The following is a 26,733-nucleotide window of genomic DNA, read 5'->3' on the forward strand; positions in this document are numbered from 1 at the left end:
AGAAGGCAGGAGTTCCCCAAAGCAAAAGGAGCTTAAGCAGCTAGTGGGATGGTCCCTCAGTCCCTCCCTTTGCGCTTACAAAGAGTTCCTCTAGTTCTACCCGAGGCAAACTCACCCTGTCTGCTAACTCTCCTGTAGTGGGCTTTCAACAGGTTCTCCAGCACCATGAATCCTCAGCATGGAACTGGGGTTCCTTGGAGAGAGAGGCCTGCCCAAGAAAGCTGAAGCGAATGCTGCTCTAGGGTCCCATCTGAGGTGCCAAATTTATTACCAAAAGCTTGGTCCTTGTCTCTGATGTCAATCCAATATCAAGGGACACAGTTTTGAGAAAAAGGAAAAAGCAGTTTTATTGCTTTGCTAGCGAATGAAAAATACAGGGGACTCCTGTCCCAGAGGCTGTGATTCTTCATTGTATTCTCTTAATGCCCATATGAGAGTAAGTGATGTTGATGTCTTTTTTTTTTTTTTTGAAGTTATCCATCTGATAATAAAAAGCTACTGTGTATGTGTCTGGTTATGTTGCTTGCATGCTTTAGACTGTGTTTCTTTCCTTTTTTGCCTTTTAGCATGACTGTTTTAGAAAGGAAACTGAGATAAATGGACTTTAGCATGAAGTTTTATATTTATCTGTCTTGGAGTTGGGCTTTGTATAATATTTGCTAAAGATATAAATGCCAGATGCTTTGAATTCCTCCAGTGTCCTTGCTTTGGGCTTCCTTTTTTTGGTTTTGGGCTGCTGCCTTCCCTTCCTTTTGAGCAAGTCTGCATCTTGCAGCTGTTTCAGTGGTGATCTTTTACTACCCTGGAGTCCTGTATACAGGTGGTAAGATGTCCAGGAATGGGGATGTTCTATAATCTTATGAAGGAAACTCAGTCTTTTAGTGGACTGTGTTCCTTTCACAGGGGTTTGTGGTTTGTTAGCATTTTCCCCAAGGAAATTAGATAGAAAAGCCAGATAGTTCAAATAGAAACATGCTGTCTCCCAGATGAGGTGAGCCTTTCCCTGGAAGTGGGCTTCTCTTGGCTTCTATGGCATTTGTTCTCCAGGTTTCTCTGTTCTCTTTCTGACCACATCTGTTTGGTCTCCATTTTTACTCTCCCTATCTTTGTATTTTTTATAAATTGTCATATATATATGACAAATATATATTATAAGTTGTCATATATATATTTTATAAGTTGTCTCATATATATATATATATATATATATATATATATATGTATATTTCTATGAGTTCAAACTCTGTTCATGTGCTGGTAATTCCCAACTTTATATCACTACACCAGGCCTCTTATTTGACGATGAAGATCCATTATACAATTTCTTCTTTAACATCTCCTCTTACATATCCCAAAGGAATCTGAAGCTAAATTCCTATTTCCACCTTAGTTTATTCTCACCTTTTAGTAAAACATTCTATCTAAAGTTCTTCAACTTAAAAAATCTGGGGGGCCCTTTCAAATTCCTCTTTATTCTCATCCCAAACATAGTCTATCAGTAATTCCTATACAATCTCTTTCCTAAGACGCTTGAATCTGCCCAGTTCTTTCCTTCTGTGCTCAAATATTGCATTCATATGGATTACAGAATTACATTTCTATAATCTCCTTCTAATATCCCCTCTTCAATCTTTTTTCAATATAGAATCCCAACTGATTTTACGCATATAAATCACACCTCACCTTAAACCCATAAGTTATCATTGAAGACATAAAATTTATTAAACAGAACTCCATAGTCCTGAATGACATGGTTTCAGTTTGTTTCTCTAAAGTCATTTATGCCACCCTTGCCTTGCCTTATATACTCTGATCTCTTCAGCTTCTAAGAAAGTTCCTTCCCTGACCACCTGTTTAAGTCCTCCTCTTGTTTCTCATCATGTTATCGGTTTATTTCTTCTACAACACCAATCACAATTGGGTGTTTTGTATTCATTTTTTTAAATCTTCTTTGCAGATATTAAACCTTATTGAGGAGAAAAGATACATCTGCTTTAGTTAACAAGTTGTATCAAGTACTTAGGATAGGCCTGACACATAATAGGTTTTTAAGTAGTATTTGTTAAATAAAAAAATGATAGAATGAGGTTTTTTTAACAATTAATTTTTTTATTGGTTGTTCAAAACCTTACAAAGCTCTTGACATATCATATTTCATGCATTAGCTTCAAGTGAGTTATGAACTCCCATTTTTACCCCAAATACAGATTGCAGAATCACATCGGTTACACATCCACATTTTTACATAATGCCATACTAGTAACTGTTGTATTCTGCTACAATTCCTATCCTCTACTATCCCCCCTCCCTTCCCCTCCCATCTTCTCTCTCTACCCCATCTACTGTAATTCATTTCTCTCCTTGTTTATTTTCCAATTCCCCTCACAACCTCTTATATGTAATTTTGTATAACAATGAGGGTCTCTCTCCATTTCCATGCAGTTTCCCTTTTCTCTCCCTTTCCCTCCCACCTCATGTCTCTGTTTAATGTTAATCTTTTCTTCCTGCTCTTCCTCCCTTCTCTATTCTTAGTTGCTCTCATTATATCAAAGAAGACATTTGGTATTTGTTTTTTAGGGATTGGCTAGCTTCACTAAGCATAATCTGCTCTAGTGCCATCCATTTCCCTGCAAATTCCATGATTTTGTCATTTTTTAGTGCTGTGTAATACTCCATGGTGTATAGATGCCACATATTTTTAATCCATTCATCCATTGAGGGGCATCTGGGTTGGTTCCACAGTCTAGCTATTGTGAATTGTGCTGCTATGAACATCAATGTGGCAGTATCCCTGTAGTACGCTCTTTTAAGGTCTTCAGGGAATAGTCCGAGAAGGGCAATAGCTGGGTCAAATGGTGGTTCCATTCCCAGCTTTCCCAGGAATCTCCATACTGCTTTCCAAATTGGCCGAACAAATTTGCAGTCCCACCAGCAATGTACAAGAGTACCCTTTTCCCCACATCCTCTCCAGCACTTCTTGTTGTTTGACTTCATAATGGCTGCCAATCTTACTGGAGTGAGATGGTATCTTAGGGTGGTTTTGATTTGCATTTCTCTGACTGCTAGAGATGGTGAGCAGTTTTTCATGTACTTGTTGATTGATTGTATCTCCTCCTCTGAGCAGTGTCTGTTCAGGTCCTTGGCACATTTGTTGATTGGGTTATTTGTTTTCTTATTGTCTAATTTTTTTAGTTCTTTGTATACTCTGGATATTAGGGCTCTATCTGAAGTGTGAGGAATAAAAATTTGTTCCCATGATGTAGGCTCCCTATTTACCTCTCTTATTGTTTCTCTTGCTGTGAAAAAACTTTTTAGTTTAAGTAAGTCCCATTTGTTGATTCTTGCTATTAACTCTTGTGCTATGGGTGTCCTATTAAGGAATTTGGAGCCAGACCCCACAATATGTAGATTGGAGCCAACTTTTTCTTCTATCAGACGCAGAGTCTCTGATTTGATATAAAGGTCCTTGATCCATTTTGAGTTAACCTTTGTGCATGGTGAGAGGAGGGGATTCAGTTTCATTTTGTTGCATATGGATTTCCAGTTTTCCCAACACCATTTGTTGAAGATGCTATCCTTCCTCCATTGCATGCTTTTAGCCCCTTTATCAAATATAAGATAGTTGTAACTTTGTGGATTAGTCTCTGTATCCTCTATTCTGTACCATTGGTCCACCCGCCTGTTTTGGTACCACTACCATGCTGTTTTTGTTACTATTGCTCTGTAATATAGTTTGAAATCTGGTATCACTATACCGCCTGATTTACACTTCCTGCTTAGAATTGCTTTTGCTATTCTGGGTCTTTTATTTTTCCATATGAATTTCATGATTGCTTTATCTATTTCTACAAGCAATGCCATTGGGATTTTGATTGGCATCGCATTAAACCTATAGAGAACTTTTGGTAATATCGCCATTTTGATGATGTTAGTTCTGCCTATCCATGAACAGGGAATATTTTTCCATCTTCTAAGATCTTCTTCTACTTCTCTCTTTAGGGTTCTGTAGTTTTCATTGTATAAATCTTTCACCTCTTTTGTTAGGTTGATTCCCAAGTATTTTATTTTTTTTGAGGATATTGTGAATGGAGTGTTTTTCCTCATTTCCGATTCAGAAGTTTTGTCGCTGATATACAGAAATGCCTTTGATTTATGCGTGTTGATTTTATATCCTGCCACTTTGCTGAATTCATTTACTAGTTCTAGTAGTTTTTTTGTAGACCCTTTTGGGTCTTCTAGGTATAGAATCATGTCATCCGCAAATAGTGATAATTTAAGTTCTTCTTTTCCAATTTTTATGCCTTTAATTTCTTTCATTTGTCTAATTGCTCTGGCCAGTGTTTCGAGAACTATATTGAATAGAAGTGGTGATAGAGGGCATCCCTGTTTTGTTCCAGATTTTAGAGGGAATGCCTTCAATTTTTCTCCATTCAGAATGATGCTAGCCTGAGGTTTAGCATAGATAGCTTTTACAATGAAAGGTAAGTTCCTGTTATCCCTAGTTTTTCTAATGTTTTGAACATAAAGGGATGCTGTACTTTGTCGAATGCTTTTTTTGCGTCTATCAAGATGATCATATGGTTCTTATCTTTAAGTCTATTGATGTGGTGAATAACATTTATTGATTTCCGTATATTGAACCATCCTTGCATCCCAGGGATGAATCCTACTTGATCATGGTGCACAATTTTTTTGAAGTGTTTTTGTATTCGATTCACCAGAATTTTATTGAGGATTTTTGCATCTAGGTTCATCAGAGATATTGGTCTGTAGTTTTCTTTCTTTGAGGTATCTTTGTCTGGTTTCGGAATCAATGTGATGTTGGCCTCATAGAATGAATTTGGAAGAGCTCCCTCTTTTTCTATTTCCTGAAATAACTTGAAAAGTATTGGTATTAATTCTTCTTTAAAGGTTTTGTAGAACTCCGCTGTATACCCATCCGGTCCTGGGCTTTTCTTGGCTGGTAGTCTTTTGATTGCTTCTTCTATTTCATCTATCGATATTGGTCTATTCAAATTGTGTGTATCCTCCTGACTCAGTCTGGGCAAATCATATGTCTTAAGAAATTTATCGATATCTTCACTATCTTCTATTTTATTGGAATATAGGTTTTCAAAATAATTTCTAATTGTCTTCTGTATTTCTGTAGCATCTGTTGTGATATTGCCTTTTTCATCCCGTATGTTAGTAATTTGAGTTCTCTCTCTTCTTCTCTTTGTTAGCATGGCTAAGGGTCTGTCAATCTTGTTTATTTTTTTGAAGAACCAACTTTTAGTTTTGTTAATTTTTTCAATAGTTTCTTTTGTTTCAATTTCGTTGATTTCCGCTCTGATTTTAATTATTTCTTGCCTTCTGCTGCATTTGCTATTGTTTTGCTCTTCCTTTTCTAGGGCTTTGAGATGAAGTGTGAGCTCATTTATTTGTTGGTTTTCCCTTTTTTTGAGGAATGACCTCCAGGCTATGAATTTCCCTCTTAAAAACTGCTTTCATTGTGTCCCATAGATTCCGATAAGTTGTTTCTGTATTTTCATTTATCTCTAAGAATTTTTTTATTTCCTCCTTTATGTCTTCTGTAACCCCTTGATCATTCAGTAACATATTATTCATTTTCCATGTGATATTGGATTTTCCCTTCCTTCTTTTATCATTGATTTCCAGTTTCATTCCATTATGATCAGATAAAATGCATGGTATTATCTCCACCCCTTTATATTTACTGAGGGTTGCCCTATGGCATAATATATGGTCTATTTTTGAGAAGGATCCATGTGCTACTGAGAAAAAAGTATATCCACTTGATGATGTTTGATATATTCTATATATGTCAGTTAAGTCTAGGTTATTGATTGTGGTATTGAGTTCTATAGTTTCTTTATTCAACTTTTGTTTGGAGGATCTGTCCAATGGTGAGAGAGGTGTGTTGAAGTCACCCATAATTATTGTGTTGTGGTCTATTTGATTCTTGAACTTGAGGAGAATTTGTTTTATGAACTTCGCAGCACCATTATTTGGTGCATAAATATTGATAATTGTTATATCTTGTTGTTGAATGGTTCCTTTTAACAGTATATAATGTCCTTCCTTATCCCTTTGGATTAACTTAGTCTTGAAGTCGATTTTATTCGATATGAGGATGGCCACCCCTGCTTGCTTGCAAGGACCGTGTGTGTGGTATATTTTTTCCCAACCTTTCACCTTCAGCCTGTGTATGTCTTTTCCAGTCAGATGTGTCTCCTGGAGGCAGCATATTGTTGGATTTGTTTTTTTAATCCATGTTACCAGCCTATGTCGGTTTATTGGAGTGTTTAGACCATTAATGTTTAGAGTTACTATTGATATATGGTTTGTACTTCCAGCCATGTTTGATTATTTATCTCTTTTTTAAAAAAATTTAGTTTGTTTCCCCATGATTAGCTTTCCCCCCTCCATGTGTCTTTACTGAGGTACTTCCCACTGATGGCTTTGGTTATTGTTTTTCATTTCTTCTTCGTGTAGTGTTTTGCTCAAGATGCTTTGCAATGCTGGTTTTCTGGCTGCAAATTCCTTTAGCTTTTTTTTTCGTGAAAGATTTTTATTTCGTTGTCGTACCTGATGCTTAATTTTGCTGGATACAGAATTCTTGGTTGGCATCCATTGTCTTTCAGTGTTTGAAATACGTTGTTCCAGGATCTTCTCGCTTTCAGCGTCTGTGATGAAAAATCCTTTGTTAACCTTATTGGTTTACCCCTGAATGTAATCTGCCTCCTTTCTCTTGTAGCTTTTAATATTTTCTCTTTGTTGGTATATCGGATATCTTCATAACAATGTGTCTTGGCGTTGGTCTACTGTGATTTTGTATGCTCGGTGTCCTGTATGCATCTACAATTTGTATATCTGTTTCCTTTTTTAGTTCTGGAAAGTTTTCTGTAATTATTTCATTTAGTAGGTTACTCATTCCCTTGGTATGAATCTCTATCCCTTCCTCTATCCCGATGACTCTTAAATTTGTTTTTTTTTATGTTATCACATATCTCTTGGATGTTTCTCTCGTGATTTTCATCCAGCCTATCTGAGTTGGCTAGACTCTTTTCAAGATGATATATTTTGTCTTCATTATCTGACGTTCTGGCTTCTACTTGCTCCACTCTATTAGTGATACTCTCATTTGAGATTTTAATTTGGTTTATAATTTCCTTCATTTCTAAGATTATTGTTTGATTCTTTTTTATAATCTCTGTCTCCTGATAAGGATGCTTAACTTCTTCTTTTATCTGTTTATGTAATTCATTCTCAATGTGTTCTTTCACTGCTTGTATTTGCTGTCTCGTATCCTCTTTAAGGTTCCATTCCATCTGTCTAAGTTATTCCTTGAGTTCTTTATTTGACCATTTTTTCTGATGCCTCTAAGTCCTCCTGAATATTTAGGCTGTCCTGCATTGTTTGTACTCCTTTTCTTCCTTGCTTTTTCATACTGCTCATGTTGCTTCTTGTTCTGTTTGACTGCTGAGTTATTGTTTACTCCTATAAATTTATTTGATGTAATTCCTGGCAGGTCTCCTTTCAGCGGAATTTTGCTAGAAGTTTTGCATGTAGCTGTATTAATGGGTCTCTCTGATCCCATTACTGTGGAGGCATTGAAAGTGCTGCCTCCTCGCCGGCTGCCATGTTGGGTCCTCCTTTTTTTAACAATTAAAATGACATAATTAAATGCATTGATTATCTCGTTATTTGCCAGATAATTTCTAGTACTAAGAAAAGTAAAGCATATTGAGGTAAAATTTAATAATTTTGTTTGCTAATATCAAGTTATAATTGATAATTAACATATCTCTCCAAATGCCTCAGTTTGCTTAGCAAAGACTTCATCAATGATTCATAAGTTTATATTTGAGTTATTATTTTAAAGAGGAAGCTATTTAAGTTTTACTAAAATGACCAGTAATAATCTTATGAATACTTTTGGGTTTAATGCAGTGTACCAATCTGTGTATTTGAAACATATCCATGGGAGTAAGAGTAATGTAAAAGTTAAGAGATAGGTCTACAGGCTTTCAAAACAAGCGTTTTATTTTGATTTTTGCATTGGCCCAAAATAATTGCTTATATTTATTGGATGTAGTGTGCTAATTCAGTACATATATACAATATGTAATGAATGAATTAGGTTAACTAGTGTTTCCATCTCCTTATCTTTATGTTTAGAGCCCTTGAGCTCTTGTCTTCAACTTGTTTGCAAAAAGTAAAATATATAATAGTCAGTCATAGACTGCCACCACCCTACAGTGCTTTGGAACACTGGAGCTTATTTTTCTAACTGTATTTTGTTGCACATTAGCCAGCCTATCTTTAACCCTCTGACCCTTACCCTTTCCAGTCCCTAGTAATCACTACTTGACTCTTTTCTTTGAGGTAAGCTATTTAAACTCAAATGGGAGAGAAGGAAGGTATTTGTCTTTCTAGGTCTGATTCATTCCACTTAACAAACTGTCTTTCAGATTCATTCATTTTGCTGCAAATTACAAGATTCCCTTCTTTTTCAAGGTGGAGCCATAAAAAGTTCTAATTACAGCTCTGCCACTAATTAGCCAGTCCTTTTTTTCAGTCAGTTCCCTTCTCTAATTTTTGGTGTTCTCATTTGTAAAGAGGGGATAATAATAATAGCTTCTCTTTGTGCTCTTTGGGGGATTCAGTGAGATACCTTAGAAGCACTCAGAACTGTGTCTGGATTGCAAGCGCTCAAGACCTGCTCTCACTAGCCATTTCATAATAAACTGTAATGATGTATAAGGAATTAGACTCAAATCTTCATTTTGAATCAATAAGAGTAACTTGCAATTTTATTTTCCCAAATGTCAATTTAAGGGTCTTGATTAACATCTAAAGGTGAAGCAGGGGAGACCATTAGTTCTAACTCTTTAGCTGAAGAAGAAAGTGAGGTGAAGGAGATGAAGTGTCTTGCTCAAGATTACAGTTCCTTGCTTCACATCTCTGTTTTCAGTGCAAGGCCTCCCACAGCACACTACTACCACTTTAATGCTGCCAACTTCAGTTTGATTGGCTATAGAGTCATGCAAGGATTTGTTAGTTAATAAAACCATATCTGTTTGAGCTTGCTTAAATGGTGAGGTTCATTAATTACCAGCATACAGATATTAAAGGGATCAAGAGTTGAGTAAGCTTCAGTATCTCACTTCCCTTCACTCTAGAGAATGAAGGGCAAAAAAGAAGAGGAGGTGTTCTTTTGCTTTCTACACCTAAGAATACTTTTACCCTTCTTTTCAATTTTGCCAAGTAGCACATTTGGGATATAATCAATTCTAAGTTTGTTCTTACAAAAGCTGCTTCTCTAGAAATACACTTTTATCAAGGGAATTTTTTTCTTTAATCAGGTTATAATTAGACTTTGCTTAATATACCCATAAATTTGCAGCCCTTTGTGTATTGTACAGGTGTTGTGATATTCTCCTGTTCCAACAGAGCAAGTGTTGAATAACCAAAAGAGCTTTCAAATATCGGCAGAGAGGTGCCTTAAGTTCTTTATCTTGTAAGATGGGAAATTATGCAATTCCTTTGCCATTGTTACATGTGGAAGAAATGGCTATTGAGATTTTTCCATTCTGCTTTTGCTACAACTGATATAAATAAAATTCATAAGTTCAGAATCTAGGATCCTAAAGATGCATTTTTCTCGAAAGTGTTTATTTGGTATAGCAAGTCATGAAAGAGAGAGATTTAGTGGAGGTAAAGGGGTTTTGCAATACACACACACACACACACACACACACACACACACACACATGAAAACCGTGCTCTGAAATATGTATTTCTCAAACAATCTATTTTTAAGGCATATACAGATGATCAAATTTAAAATGCAGTGGGTACAGCAGAAAAATCAGCTCCACTGTGGTTAAGCAGAAAGCAACTCTGACACATACTTAGGGAGCTCACTTATCAAGGCAGCCACTGTGATGCTCCTTTAGGGAAGTCCCCTTTGGTGTTTGCTGTCAACAAGGTGTATGTTCAGCCATCCACCTGGAGAGTGACAGGGATACACTCCAACAAGCAGAGTTATCAGCCACTCACCCTGATGACAGCTCTTCCTTCTCTAGAGCTTAAAGACTTGGGGGCAGAAACAGTCCCACTTTAACAATTTCAGGTTGATTTAATGCATAAGAATAAAGAAGATGAGATTCAGAAATACCCTTGGCCGCTTTAGAATGGCAAAGAGAATTACAAAATGTCATTTTTGAGACTGAATCATTAGGTATAATATTTAGATTTGCCCTCTGGAAAAGATCAGATGTTCCTTGCCAGGTGTTTAGTCATGGATGCAAATCAAAATGGGCAGTAAAATGCTGACTTTCAAAGAGCTGTGTTAACTTTACAAGCCACTAACACCAGTGACACTCTAAAATGACTGAATGGCAGAGGCAGGAGAGAGTTAGCTCAAAGCTAGCATGCGGGTCCCAAGTGCTATCTCCCCTGGGGTAAAGGACTTAGAAGTACACCTATATTTGTCTATCACTTTGTCAATGGAAAAGGAACATAATTTAAAGTATAGTAATGGGTAAGCTTTTTGCTAGTTATTCTTGCTCACTTTTTAAATTGTGTATAATGTGAATTTTAAATTTAGTTTTTTTAAATTTCAGAAATGAATAGGAAACTTGGTTCTTAGTAATCCCTATTATGCTCTCCCCTTAGAAAAATACTTCAGAAATTATTGTTCACATCAAATCACTTTTGAGACATACACCACATTTCTGATATTTGAATTTAGAATTACTTTTTGAGGTTCATTATCAGATTTAGGGTTTCCAGTATCATCATAACAACAAAATTGGGATAACAACTTGATCATCCAAGAGTTTACCTTAACTCTGGACATACCCTTTGTTTCTCAGTAAGGCAAGGAAAAGTGTTTGAAATACTCAAAATTGGAGAAAACAAGTAGATTTTGGATACATTGGACACACGAAATTATCTTAGTGCAAAGTCAGTACATATAAAGTCAGGATTTGCTTACAAACTATAATTTTTTAGAAAGTCTCTTTCTCTGTCCTTTCCTCCTCCTCCTTCCCTTTCTCCTTTCTCTTTTTTTCCTTCCTTTTCCCATCTCTCTTTTTCTTTTACTATTCCCCCACTTTAATCTTTATTTCACAAATGCATAATGATAGAAATCACAGACCCTGGTGGTCAAATTATTAATAATAGGCATAAGACTTGGGCTTATTAAAGTTACCAGTTAAATTATTTGGACTAGTCAATTTTACAGTAATTTGTACTCTTTCTGTGAATAATCAACTCCCTTGCTGGACTAATGTCTTATTTTTCTGAGTTGACAAAATCAATGGTGCTCTATTTTGGAATTTTCCTGTTCAATGATGATGCTTCTAAAGTGTCAATCTTGTTTTGGTAAAACAAAACAAAACAAAAAATGTGACCAATGCATAATGTAATTGTAAGAATTTTTTAAAAAACTATTTTGCTTAATTGAAACACAGATGAAGGAATAGAAGTAGCTTCCACTTGCACTTATTCTTAGTTTAGGGCCAAGTGGCCTTATTTGTTTCTTTGTATTTGGGCATGCCCAGTATAAATGGACTCATTTTGACAAAATGGTCAGAAGATAAACACATATTCAATACTTAACTTTCTGTGATGAGATTGCTGTTAGAGTTAGTTGAGGTCATTCTTTCCTGCATCTATTGTCTTCCTGAAAACTTTTCCACACTCCAGTTAGCATGAGTGTAGAGACCTTAAGTAAACTTAACTTTATTGGAGTGTATGGATGGTTTTAAAGAATTTAAACATCAAAAGTAGCAGCTTTTAATGTGCCACAGCACTTTTTTTCTCCAACTAACTGGAATTATATAATAAATTGTGTCTGTGTGTGTGTGTGTGTGTGTGTGTGTGTGTGTGAGAGAGAGAGAGAGAGAGAGAGAGAGAGAGAGAGAGAGAGAGAGAGAGAAGAAAGATCCCAAGCATTTGAAGCATAATTTGCAATCAATTTCTTCAAATTAGTCCTATGAAATCAACAGAACTAATAAAAATCTCAAGTCTTGTTTGAAAGGGAATTTTGTAAATTAGTAGTTTCTGAACTTCTCTGATTATGCTTTATATATATTATTTATTTACAAATTTATATATAAACTTATATAATGTGGTTATCATGAAACGTAAATCATAAAAATTAAAGGACTGGGGTAGGAAAAGAGAAGTAATCTTGTAGTATCACAATGGAGTGCACATATCCCTCTTTGGGAACCCCAAAGATTTGTGTGAGAAGTAAGAGTGACCTGGTTGTATCTGTGTCCTTACTATAGGACTTCTTAGTCTTTGCTGTGCTCCTTTGCACTGTGAACTCCTAAAATGGCAGTAAGAGCACTACAGAGTGTTCTAAAGAAATACTGAAGTCAGAGATTCCAGGTGTACTCACCACTCATGAACTATGTTTTAGTCAACTTTTTCACTGCTGTGAACAAAAGAACCTGACAAGCACAATTAGAGGAGGAAGTTTGTTTTGGCTCAGTTTCAAAAGTCTCAGTTTATAGGTGGCTGAGCCCATTGCTCTGAGTTCAAGATGAGGCAGTACATCATGCAGAAGAGCATGATGGGGGAAGGCAGATCAAGAAATGACAACAGGAAGCAGAGAGAACTTCACTCACTGGAGTGAAGTATCACAATGGAGTGCACATATCCCACATGCCCTAAGTGATCTGTTGCGTAGTCCGGCTAGGCAAATAACCGAGAGGTGACAAGCAACTTGAAGTTTGAAGCGGGAACTACTTTATTGCAAGTGAACTCAGCAGGAACTGAGCGAGAACTCAAAGTAGTGGGCTCCTAAGGTAGCAGAACTGCTTCTCTGTGGGACAGCAGAGGTATATATACCTAACTGATTACACACAGCTTGACTCAATTAACATCATCTAGATACAGCAGTCAGCCAATAAGGAATCCTCATCATCTTAATTGCTCTCTGGCGTTGCCTCACAAACCACTCCTCCTGGCAAACTGCCAGGTGCCATCTTGGCTTGATTTGTATCCCCAACAATCTGTCTCCTCCAGTCACATGGTACCTGCCTATGGTTACTGCCCAGTTAATCCATATGAGTGGATTAATCAATTGATTAGGTCAAGCTTCTGAAGATTCTTGCATTATCTCACACATGAGCTTTTGGGGGATATCTCATATCTAAATCATAGCAAAATATGTTACCTTAAGTGATTATTTAAACTCTTTGAATGCTAGTTTCTTCATCTGTGCAATAGAAATAATGACATACCTCATTGGATTATTACACAGATCCTATAAGAAGATGAATGTAAAGCACTTAGCCCAGGGCCTGGTATACAGCGAGCACTCCCACAGATGTAAATTCTCTTCATCTCACTCTATGTTATGGGCTACCTTGTTGCATGTTGGTACTGTGGAACATACTTTTGTAACTATACCATATTAGAGTATTCATTCATTGACTATTTTATTAGGTTACTTTTTCAAAATTGGCACATTTTTATTGATAGTCCCTTAAAAGCCATGGTACTAGGTTCGAGGTAACAATGTAGATTAATATTCAGAAGGACTTTCAAATTATTTTCAACTCAGAAAAAATCTGAAAGCCTACCACATGTCAGGCTCCATATGCTTCTCTGCAGATACAGGGGTGACAAAGGTAGACATGGTATCTACCTTTTGGAGCTTACTGTCAGGGAAGGACTGGTGCCATGTATGACCAACATTTAAAAGATGTATACATTCATCTATTGAAGGGCATCTGGGTTGGTTCCACAGTCTAGCTATTGTGAATTGTGCTGCTATGAACTTCGACAGAGCAGGGAGGAAGAGCAAGAGGAAAAGATTAACATTAAACAGAGACATGAGGTGGGAGGGAAAAGGAGAGAAAAGGGAAATTGCATGGAAATGGAAGGAGACCCTCATTGTTATACAAAATTACATATAAGAGGTTGTGAGGGGAAAGGAAAAAAAAACAAGGGAGAGAATTAAATTACAGCAGATGGGATAGAGAGAGAAGATGGGAGGGGAGCGGAGCGGGGATAGTAGAGGATAGGAAAGGGAGCAGAATACAACAGTTACTAATATGGCATTATGTAAAAATGTGGATGTGTAACCGATGCGATTCTGCAATCTGTATACGGGGTAAAAATGGGAGTTCATAACCCACTTGAATCTAAAGTATGAAATATAATATGTCAAGAGCTATGTAATGTTTTGAACAACCAATAAAAAAATTTAAAAAAGATATATACAAAATAATATGAATAGTGTTCTGAGAGGGAGTGACTAATGCTATAAAATAAGCTATCTTGCCAGGCTTGTCTATCATTTTAAGCAGTTAGTATTTTATCTGAAGGAAAATAGGAGACCATTTTCAAGCTCACAAGGATGGAATGACAAGATATTAGAAAAAGTGCAATGTAAATGTATAGTGGCTTCAAAGAAAAACTTGAACAGAATAACTGCTCTCATGGTATAAAGATGTTAGACAATTTACATCATACACTGACATCTCCATTCACTGTTTATTTTATTCATAACAATAAATTCCATGGTTTCTTCATAAAATATTGACTTCATGGTTTTTCATGTGGCATAAACTTTCTCACGCTCTAATCAATTTTCTGTTTCTGTGAAGATTTTTTTTTTTTTTTTTTTTTACAAATAGCAAATGTGTTTTTGCTCTCCATTTCTTGGTAACTTGCAGGTGTATCACATTAGTATAGCTCTTAAACCAACCAAGCATAATCAGATAGGTGTGGTAGAATCTGACAGTATTCATTTGATTACAAATAAATGACCCTATGTGGAAAGACCTAATCTGACAGACATGCAAAGTTAAATTCTCTGGTGAGCTTCAGGATAAACTGCAGAGGTTTACATTTCTACACATTGTCTCTGAAATCCATGTGCCATAAGTATTCAGGAGAGACCATTCTGTACAGTGTATCCATTTAGTAGACATTTTTAATAAGCAAGAAATATACTTGTGTTGAAAGGGAAAATTCTGGGAGGTTGCTAAACAATGACAAAGTGCTGCAGGAACAAAAAGAGCATTTGGACTTTAGGGTTTAGTGTTCTTCTGACTGTTCTCCTAATGGAGGCAAACAGTAAGAGCTTGAGAGTGAATAGTCTTTGTTCTCCATTTAGAAGCAGACAATAACAGATTTTCAGCTCCCTAGGGAATCAAGATGTGAAAATCCACAAGTGAATTTAATGTTTCATTTGACATGATTGTTCAAAACTGTCTCATGGGGATAGTGTTAAGAGATGAAGTTCCATAAGAAAGATTTAAAATTTACCTTTTTATTATTTTGCTGATTTGGAAAAAATAGTTTTCTAGTTTGTTGCTTCTCATGGTCTTTCTTTGTATTGAAATAATACTCTTACCACATGTTCACTAGGTTCCAAAAATGTATTTTACAAAATTATAATTTATCAAGTTTATTATATGAAAATAAAGTAAATAAGACAATAAAAGAAATTCTGTCCTTTCTCCTTGAGAAGGAATCTAAGGCTTTATGAACAAAATTAGAAACAGAAGAAAATATATCAGGATATACAGTTCAGAGAAATCTTGGCACTGACTGTATCAGTAAATATTAGCTTTAGCTGCATTTAATACTTACCAACTTAACAAAAATTGAGGCTTAATTAAGCAAAATAGATATTTTTCTTCTATTAGCAAAGCCTGTTGGTGGGCAAATTCAGGCTGGTTTGGTGGTTTTATAGTTATCTTGGATTTAAGCTTGTTTCAGCTTGTTGCTTTACTATCCTAGCATATGTCTTCTTCTTCTTCTTCTTTTTTTTAATGTTCACTACCTTTTTTATTTAAAGTAAGGATTCAAAAAAAATGTCACTCAATACTTTCACAAAAAAGCAAAGTACAAATACAACCAATTGATCGATTTGAACTTACAAAAGCATAAGTTTTCAACATTCCCCACAAAAATATTTCTACACATGAAAATAGGCTGTCTGTAAAACAACAACAACAACAACAACAACAACAACAACAACACTCCAATAATTTCCTATAAAGAATACAAGGAGCTGGGAGCAGTGGTGTTATCCTGTAATCTCATCGGCTTGGGAAGCAGAAGCAGGAGAATCACAAGTTCAAAGCCAGCCTCAGTAATAGTGAGATGCTAGCAACTCTGTGAGACTCTGTTTCTAAAATACAAAATGGGGCTGGGGATGCGGCTCAGTGGTTGAGTGAGTTCAATCCCAGTACAAAAAACAACAACAACCAAAAAGAAAAGGGGGCCAGATAAAACTTGCCAGTATACAATAGAGAAACTGGCATAGACCCTTTACAATAATAAATAAATGGCCAACAAACTCACAGACATATTCAGGCTCACAGAAGTACATACCATTGCAAAGTAAGGCTCTTAGGTATGTCTCTATTCACCTGTTAAATTATGTTTTTTAATGAGACTACAGGGAAAAAACACTTTAAAATGTATGTCCCATGAATGTTTGTAGTAAGATAATTTTACTCAGGATCTTATCAATAGTACATAAATATAATCAAATATTTCTCATCTTAAGCACATACACACCAAAATATACACCTTATATCTCTCCACAGTTAAAGCCTATTCCTCTACTCCCTGAATTGCAAAGATCCTTGGACTTCTGTTCTCTCTCTGGGAGCATTAGATGCCTCCCTCTCATCTTCTCTTCAGTCTCTGTTCGCACCATTTCATGGTTGGTCAGCAGTGGACCCTGTGTGATGTTCACTTCTGAGCTACGTGTTATGAATCAACCTAGCATATGTCTTCTATTCTCAAAGTTATCTCACGATTCCAATGGCTTCTGACATTCAAGTCATATTGTCTATATTCTATGCTTCAGGAAGGAGGAAGGATGGGGGGCAGGGCATACTGCTCCTAAGGAGGTTTCCCAAAGGTCAGTGACACAGTTCAAAACTTCTGCATGTGTTTGATTGTCCAGGACATAGCCCCATGGCTACACACTGCTTTAAGGGAGGCAGGGAAATTTTAGCTGGGTACATCACTGTCCCAAATAATATCAGGGGTGAATTAATGAAAAAGTTGGACAAAATATATTGGACAGACAACTAGTAGACGCTTCTAGAACTAGTATAATTCTCCAAGTCAAAATACCATATTTTCTAATTTTATGTTTGTATATGTATGTGTATGTATGTGTATATATATATATATATATATATATATATATATATATATAAAATGCATGTTTGTGCATGTTATGTTTTTATATTTACATACATTTAATATATCTAACTACATATATGTTTTAATAAAAACTCAATACCAGTCATTGGTAGAAAGCACAATGCCTTTAGAGAAAAGCTCTGTCATTAAACAGACATATGAAACTTATAAATCCAATGAAAACCTTTGATCAGAAATATTTCCCAAAATTTGTGTTTATAAACACAAAACAAAAAGTACGACTTATGATAACTTTGGAATGATAAACAACTTTGTTCCACTAAGACTACCACTTGGATAAAAGAGAGGTATTAATTCAAGATGTCAATGGGTTAGGGAGCAGGAGTCCACCAAAACTATTTTTCAAGAACATTTCAGTGTACATTGAAATATGTACTTAAGTGCTGCTTTTTTATATGTGTCAACCTAACTTTTTTCTTTACAGATGCTGAAATAAGGGGAAACGTGAAAGACAGGCCATGCTCATCTTCCCACTGAGCAAAAGGAAAGGCAATTTTCCTCAGCTCTTAAAGAAGAAAAATGCAGACCACTCAAAGGCTGCCTTCAGCTCTGAGCAGGAGGAATCACTTTCCTGAGCACTTCTGTGTGTGGCCACAATTGCCCTTGTCACCTCATTCCCCTCTGGGATTGGGCTTGATCTTTTAACATTTCTTTGTAACCATGAGCTGGAAAATACAGATTTAAACATTGTTGAAAATGAAGGAACCTGAGATGCTTTGAACAGCAGGGTAACGAAACAGCTGTTGAGTTGGAGAGAGGAAGCCTGATCATATCAGAGTGGATGCCATCAAAAGAGTTATGAGCTTACATGACAGAAAATTACGTGTACTTGAAATATGCCATTACAAAATGCCAGCCTGACATTAAGCTGCTTTACAGAGGTATCTTGTCCTTAAATAGCCTGGTGATTATCCATGTCCCTGCAGCGCTGCTTTCCTCCCTGATTTTGTAATACCCTAGCGTGTCTTTAATCACTGCAAAGAGTGTCATCAACTTGAAATCATTCTTCAAAGGAAATTAATTTTAATTTCCATTGACATCCTAGAGAGATTTCTTTTCAGTCAGGATGGCGATCCAGCCTTCTTTCCTACAATGACAAGTGGTACCAGTGCCCTGTAGGGGAAGTGTACTACCTTGACGACTCTTGATAAACAATTTTTTTTTTCTATAAGTTCAGTGATGTGTTAAGCACTTACATGCATCTTCTGACTTAATTTTGGTGAACTCTACAAGATTCTATTATCAGATTCACTAAAGATGTGGTACAGAGAGACCAAATGATCTGCCCAAGGCCACTCTGCTGGCTAGTCAGTAGTGGTGTGGGAATTTTAACCCAGGCAGATTTATTCCAGAGTGGTGTATGCTCTATTGTCTTTCCCAAGGGCTGTTTTCCCATGAAGATATCCAAGTTTGGCAGGATAATGTAAATTACCTAAGAAATATTTACCATAGGAACATGAGGATAAAAAGACAAGATAAAACATTCCCTCTTTATTTTTGCAATGATGTGGCTAAGAAAACAAGAATAAATCATACGTTATTGCAATAGGCAAGGGGAAGTGAGAATGAGGAATGCAGAGGTGAATAGTAAAGTTCTTTACAAGGGAAGACAGCTGCAAATTTTCCATTTGCAATGTTTGTTTGCCTTAGCTCTATTCATCACTGCCACCCTCACCCCAGAATGAGTTCCCCAGTGGAAATATCAGCAAGGTAGAAAATGTCAGAATTACATGTTCTATTATTCCCCAAAGAATATATTAGGATGGTAGATGTGGACATAATTTGAAAGAAAAGTGCAATGGAGGAGACCCAACTGCTGATGAAATAAACTTGATTTTTCATCCTCTGGTATTAACAAAAAGGTTGAAAGATCTCATTCTGTGCTTGTTCTAGTGTGTAGTTTTAGTTTTGCTATAGGTAGGCTTATTAATTTGCTCTATGCTTTTCTCCAATAAGTATTTTTTTGCATTTCTGGACTTTCTCATAGAGGTCATCCTAGTAACAGTGAATGGTCTGAGATGATTTGGGGTACCACCTCACACTAGATAGTGAAATATACAAAGTATCAATTCTTGTTTGATGTAAAAATGGCTCCTGGAGGAAGCTAAAACCAGAGTGGAAATTTCAGTGATTATTATGGGATCTTAATGTACTAAGCTCTCCTTCCTTGAGCTTCAGTTTCTCTTTTAGGCCTAACCTAAGAAGCCTGGGAGAGTCAGCAATATCACCAGTATTGCATGACAATCTAGAAGTGTGGGAAAATTAATGTCCTGTGGGAAAACTCTCAATCAAAATGAACCAAGAGCCAATGTTTAAGTGGTTTTCTCTTGAGCTTCTTGAGCAGATAATTCTGGCATAACCATTATATAGCTCTTCCCAAGATCCTCATGAAATCAAGCAAAATCGCCCATGGCCATGTTCAACATCACATCTGCTTTTTTTTTTTTTTCAGTTTAGTTGTAATCTTTTATTGAGATCTGTAAGAGATGACAAAGATAAAAAAGATACAGACTGTGACCTCAAAAACTAAACTGCATAAAAATTTCCATGGTCTCATTCTCAGATGTAATTGTAATCTTTAAACTCAACAGTTGACAATTGCCAAACCTTTTTTTTTTTTTTTTTTCAAAACTCCCTCTTTGACTTCAGGATGTTATGCTCTATGTTATTATTATTTTTTTGTGACTCTGAGAGTTTTTATCTCCCAGCTATTGTAGGTCTTTTTGTAGTCTCCCACTACTGGAAATGGTCCTGGATTCACTTCTCTTCCCATTCCATGTTTAAAATCTCCCTAAGATTATAACTCCAGCTTTTCTATACACTTTTCTTTCTTTCCCCATTTTATTCTTTCTAAGGCTTTAATTCCTGTTTCTTGGGAGTTTTATATTTCCAAAATAAACAACTTAAATGCAAATTTTTATTGAGGTTCTGCTTTTGAGTGACACAATGACACATCATGCAAGGAGCAATACCTCGGGGCTGAATGATGATGGGGGCATTTGTCGAAGGGTGGCATTCATATTTAATATGGCTTTCTCTCCTCCACCAAAACCCTGAAGATTGGAATCCTGGAGGGATTCTTTAGGATTTGCCTCCTTCCATTTAAGTTATTTTCTGTATCTATACTGTCTTTTCTTTTTGTGTATTTTCTCTTTAGACAATCTACAGTCCTATATTTTTAACCTACATCTCTGATGACTCCCCAATAATGTCTTCAGTCCTCATCCCTCCTCAGAGCACCACCATCATCTATCCAGTGGTCTCCATGTCCTTTCCATTTGAATGTCAAATAGGCATCTTTTTCTTCATCTTCACAAAATAAAACTCTGGTTTGCCTTCCTATGATCTCCTATAAAATACTCTGTTATGTCCCTGTTCTTCCTCATGGCAGCACCATCTACTCTGTCGTTCACACAAGTAAAACAAATCTAAATGTTGTCCATGGTTCTGCCCATCTCACACTCTTCCCAGCAAGTTCTGTCAATTTTTTTCTCAGAACAGATTTCAAATGCACCCAGTCATTTCTATCTCCACTGCCATCACTCTGTTCTATGCTTAATTATCTTTTATCATGACTACTATGACAGCCATCCAAAAATCTCTTCTGTTATAGTCAAAATGGGTTAAGCCAAACATGTAAGTCTGTTTAAGACCCACCAATGGCTGTTTAAAACTTTCCAATAGCTTCTTAAGACATCTAGAAATGAAAATCTAAAACCTTCTCATATTTCTAAGGCCTTTTATGATCCAGGTCCTGGCAACAACATTTGTGATTTTCTTCCTTGCTCACTCGTTGCTGTCGACTGTTTACGTCTCCACAAATTCATATGTCAAAAAAATTTCCCCAATAGAATGATATTCAGAAGGGTGGTCTTTGTGAGTATATGATTAGGTCATGGGGCAAAGTCTTCATGAATGAGTTTAGTGCCCTTATAAACCAGCTAGATAGTCTCTGTATCACTGGGGATATATTGAGAGGACTAACCAGGAAACCAGCCCTCACCATAACAAGATGTACTGGCACTTTAACCTTGGACTTCTCAGCTTCTGTGATGGGGAAATAAATACATGTTTGTTGTTTATAAGCAACCAGTCTATAGTATTTTGCTACAGAAGCCCAAATGGACTATGATGCTTACATACCTGTCTCAGCACCCTTTTATGCTTCCAAAAGCCCAGGTTCAATCTTTGTCTTCTATTTTCTGAAACTTCTATCTGGACAGTTCTTTTCCTGTGTTTTATGTGGCATGCTCCTTATTCTTTAAGTGTTCATCCAAATATCTCCTTTGAGAGTTGTTGTCCTGACAACCTGTCTAGAATAATGCCCTTCACCATAGTTACTGTCTCTCACTTATGGTTTATTTCTTTCATAATTTCTTCTCAGAAGTTTGTTTTTGTGTCTTGAACCATTTTTATTTTATTTCATCTCCTCAACTAGCGGGAAAGTTCTATAAGGGCTTTAAATTTCTGATACCTTTACCTGGATTTGTAGCTTTGTAGTACATATTAATGGATAGGTTGATTATTTTGAGAAATTCCTCTGGATGGAACATGCAGGAGTTTTTTTCTTACTTACACTTATAGTCTAATAAATTTTGTTTTGTTTTTCCTGTATCAAAAATCAATAAATCTCTGCATCTTTTGAACCCTAATTGAAATCCAAGAGATGGGAATAAACAATCTTTTTTTGGTGCATGAATATGTGAAGATATATAAATATAAATCTTCATTTCTTATTTTATATGATTAATCAATCTTCAACTGGGAAGCAAAATGATGACTCATTCCTTAGTAATCAAATTTATTGCAACCAATTGCATTTTCAATTTTTTTGTTAATTTTTAAAATATATGTTATTATTAGTGCATTATAGTTTTATAAGATTGTGAGGTTCAATTTTGACATTTATGAATTGCATATAACATAATTTGCTCCATTTCAATCCTCTGAACTACTCTCTCTCCTTTTTTCCTTACTCACCCTGATCCCCTACCTCTACTTTATTGGTCTTCCTTCTATTAAACCATTTTTAAATTTGTGCATTATAGTTATACATAAAAAAGAAATTTATTGTGAATATACTCAAATATTCACATAGCAAAATTTGTTCAATTTTATTCTGAAATTCCTCCCCTTTCTCATCCCTGCTCATGTGCTCTCTATTCCCTTCTTCTACTCCAATGATTTCTTTTCTATTTACATGAGATTCACTTCCCCCTTAAAAAAATTCCTTATTTCTCGCTTGCTTCCATATATGAAAGAAACATTCAACCCTTGATTTTTTGAGCTGGTTTTACTTCACTTAGCATGATGTTCTCCAGTTCTATCCATTTAACAGCAAATGACATAATTTTATTCTTTTTTATGGCCGAGTAAAACCCTTTGTGTACATATGCCACATTTTCTTATTCCGTTCGTCTATTGAGGGTCATCTGGTCTGGTTCCATACCTTGCTTATTGTGAATTGCCCTACTACAAATGATGGTATGCATATATCATCTTCATATGGTATGCTGGTTTTAGTTCTTTTGGATAAATATAAAGGAGTGGGATAGCTATGGCCTTGAAGAAAGAGCTTACAGAAAGGAAAAAATCTTTGCTAGCTACTCTTTTTTTTTTTTACTTCTTTTTTTTTATTGGTTGTTCAAAACATTACATAGTTCTTGATATATCATATTTTACACTTTGATTCAAGTGGGTTATGAACTCCCATTTTTACCCCGTATACAGATTGCAGAGTCACATCAGTTACACTTCCACTGATTTACATATTGACATACTCATGTCTGTTGTATTCTGCTGCCTTTCCTATCCTCTACTATCCCCCCTCCCCTCCCCTCCCCTCCCCTCTTCTCTCTCTACCCCCTCTACTGTAATTCATTTCTCCCCCTTGTATGCTAGCTACTCTTATGACAGCAGATTATATAAAGAATTGAAAAGCACCCCTCCCCTCAAAAAAACTCCACCAAAAACCAACCAAATAACCTAATCAAAATGGGCATATGAAAGACATTTCTCAAAAGAAGAAATGCAAATAGCCAACAAATATATGAAAAAATCAATATCTTTAGCAATTAAGGAAATGCAAATCAAATAGACATTGAGATTTCAACTCACTCCAATTAGAATGAGAATCATCAAGAATACAAATAACAGTAAATACTTGTTAGGATATGGAGAGAAAGGTGCACGCATACATTGTTAGTAGGACAGCAAATTAGTGCAACCACTTTGGAAAGAATTATGAAGATTTCTCAGAAGACTGGGAATGGACCCATCATTTGAAAAACTTTTATCTAAATGAAATGATTATGCTTGAGAAACATGAGGTTTTTTTATAGGAAAGGGCAAGACTTCAACTTCATGCAGTCTATGATGTTTTTCTTTTTATAAAATGACTTTGATTAACATCTAGTATAACACTGCCTCACACTGAATAAAATTCTCAGGGGATGGGGAAGTAGCTCAGTGTTAGAGCACTTGCCAAGCATGAGCTCTGGAGTGTGATACCCAACACCATGGGTTCTTGCTAATTTACACAGGCTGGCCTCAAACTCACAATTCTCCTGTCGCAGCCTCTCAAGCATCTGAGTTTACAGACACATGCCAATGTTCCCAGATTGTTTATTACCTTATGGTAAAAATAAAGATGAAACAGATCTGGTCCTGTGTTGATTAAATATTAATGTTACTTTTTATTATTTCTGAAAGTATTTATATACACATTGATTTCATGCTGATATCAAACTAACACTAAATTCTTAGACAATTTGCTTCTTAATCTTATCATATAGCATCTTGTTATTTTGTACAATTTAGGCTTTACACATCCTGAATTTTCCTAAGGAGAGGCATAGAACTGTTCTTCATGATTTAATTTCTTGATATATAATAACCAAGTCATAATTTTATTATGTTTAAATGTGAAATAATTGGGTTATGATATGTAAATTTATTACTATTATGCCCTCAGTTTGCTAAAATGATATAAGATACTTTGGTTCCACGTATTGCTCTTGATTTTCCTTGTTACTTTCTTATTATTAGATTGACTTTAAGATTTTATAATGCATGGGTTTTCTGCAGTCTAACCTCAGGGAAAGCTCATTATGTCTTTTGCAATTACGTGATAGGTATGAGAAACACCTGCTCAGTGATCAGTGTCAGTAGTGAGTCTTGTCTCAACTAATTTTAAAAGAACCAAGAAAAGAATCTGATGTATTTGATCCACCAGGTGCTATCCTTTATGTCTCTAAGTCACTTCTGTCCTCTTCATCTCTCTCTGCCTGTGCCACATGTTTAATGTCTTACCGTCAGTGCAGAGGGGTCCAGATCTCCCATACGGACAGAGGCAGACAAAGTCTGTTCCGGATTTGGGAACACAGGTGGCACCATTTCCACAGGGGTTGTTTTCACAACTTGCAAACTGGCACAGCTTCCCTGAGTACAGCCTTGGACACTCACAAAACCAGTTTTCACTATCACTGAGAAAAGAAAAGCAATTTCAAAAATTAGAAAACAACTGATATTTTATACACATACATGCATATGTATTCATGCATATATAAATAAAACTACAAAAATTGCAACTTGTCTAATAAGTGGAGTTTTTCTTCCCTTGTGTTTTAATGTTTGAGTATTTTTATCTGTGTGTTTTATATTGAAAGCAGGTGGACAGCTTTATAGATTGTCAGAAGCAATGAAAGCTATTTTAAGCCATCTATTTTTGTTTTTGATTTATCTCATCTTTTATTTCACACTAGGTGCCTTTTCAGGAATTCATTAAATATGTGTGCTGCTGCTTCAATAAAGTGCTTCAAATGTCTATTAGGAAAAGCCATCTCAGGCTCAAAGCTCAGAGGAGAATTTTAAGCTGTGATAAGCTCCCTATATTGAGGGCAAAGTCCTCCAAAAGCTGCACTTGTGTAATTCTGAAAAAAGGCACAGTGGGGAGCTGTAATGACTATACAACTCTCCTACTTAAAATATGGTTTGGTGGCCCCAGGCTGTGAGTGTCTATGAAAGCAGAGCTCAGGAAAAAATACTCCTCTTACTTGCCAGGAAAGCATTCTCAGGAGGGGGAAGTGACTTAGAATCTGTTATTTCTGCCTTCCCTGTATCCATTTCCCTCTTTAAAGTAACAGTAGCCCCAGTTTCCTTGGCAGGACCCACCCATCCATCATTCTCAGCCATGTTGTCTACAAGGGGCAGACTCTATTCTTGCTACCACTCACAGTGTGCAAGATGGGTACATGGGGCACACCAGGCTGCCTGGCATTGAGGGCAGGACCTCTGCTAAACTCTGAGGAGAGTGCTCTTTTTCTGCTGGGAAGCTGCTAGTGGCATTTGCTCATCCAGAGGGAAAGCCTTGCTAAGAGTAGATAACTAATATCTAGCAAGGAAATAGGAGCGACTGGGGGAGAGAGGTTAGTGATGACATTATTTGGGCAGCAGAATCAGCTGTTATTGTGTAGTTACATGAATACACATAGTCTACCCTATTTTGTGTTTTTAAGCTAGTTTGAGTTTTTTGCCACTTTCAATAATATAAATTTCATTCAATATGGATGTTATTTTCTCCCCTTTCTCTCTCATTATTTCCTTAGTCCACACACCTTGCCATATGTGGATCTTTGTTTTTTCCCCTACTTATATCTTACCTTTCAATATGATCATTAGCTCCTAAAGATAGTTGCCAGAACCAGCCTCCATAATTAGAAAGCTAGCATATTTTGTCTTTATTATTCAGCCTCCTAATCTGGTTGTAGTCTTACCTATACCATGGTATTTCTCTCTTGCTGTTTTCATCTTGTGGTCTTTTCCTTTTCAGTCCTCTCTTAATCCAAAATAAACTTGCTCACAGGAAAAGACAATTTCTTCTATACTAAATAGTATTTAAGTGAATTGTGAAAGGGTTTGCTTTTCTAAAAATGTTTTTATTTTTATATTAATTCTTTGTGTTAGTGGGATAAAGTGCTATGGAGAAAGTTTATGTATTAACAGGAAAAGCTAGCTTTGTTGGCATGTAAGGCTTGGAGACCCTCGGATTTTACAAATGCACAGGCTAATCCTCTAAGCCATCAGTAATTTATTCCTTTTATAACTTTCAGGGCAATTTCATAGCAGTTTACACGCAATGAACATATAAAATCACATAGGTTTTCAAGGTTGGGGAAAAGGTTAAAGATCAGTATTATGATAATTTCCATTCTAGAATAATGTCTAGGTGTGTAACAAATTAACTTTTTTTTTCAAGACAAAGGAGAATACCATGTATCTGAAAATAAAACCAATCTGAACACTAATTAAGTGCTTTGATCACATAGATCTTAATAGATTTGAGGTGCAGAAAGGGTGCTTTTCTGTTAAAAACCAAGGACAACATGATTTTTATGTCCTATTGGTAAACCAAGTCTCCTTTCCTTTTTGCTTTCATCAGATGTTGTGAGAAGTTGGTTGTATTAATTTGTGTGGTGAAAACTGTGTCTATTTGTGCATCAGTAGGCAGAT

General features: G+C 36.0%; 1 protein-coding gene across 1 annotated transcript in view; it reads right to left on the bottom strand.

Annotated features, from left to right (window-relative positions):
- Positions 1-26,733, bottom strand: part of EYS (eyes shut homolog) — a gene marked incomplete at its 5' end in the record, with an annotated part of 1,607,607 nt that overhangs the window by 106,507 nt on the left and 1,474,367 nt on the right. The window contains 1 exon segment of the mRNA XM_081294994.1: positions 24,535-24,707. Coding sequence (XP_081151120.1) covers positions 24,535-24,707 — 173 coding nt within the window.

The sequence above is a fragment of the Spermophilus citellus genome, assembly GCF_964194105.1.
Source record: "Spermophilus citellus genome assembly, chromosome: 5".
Taxonomy (NCBI): Eukaryota; Metazoa; Chordata; class Mammalia; order Rodentia; family Sciuridae; genus Spermophilus; species Spermophilus citellus.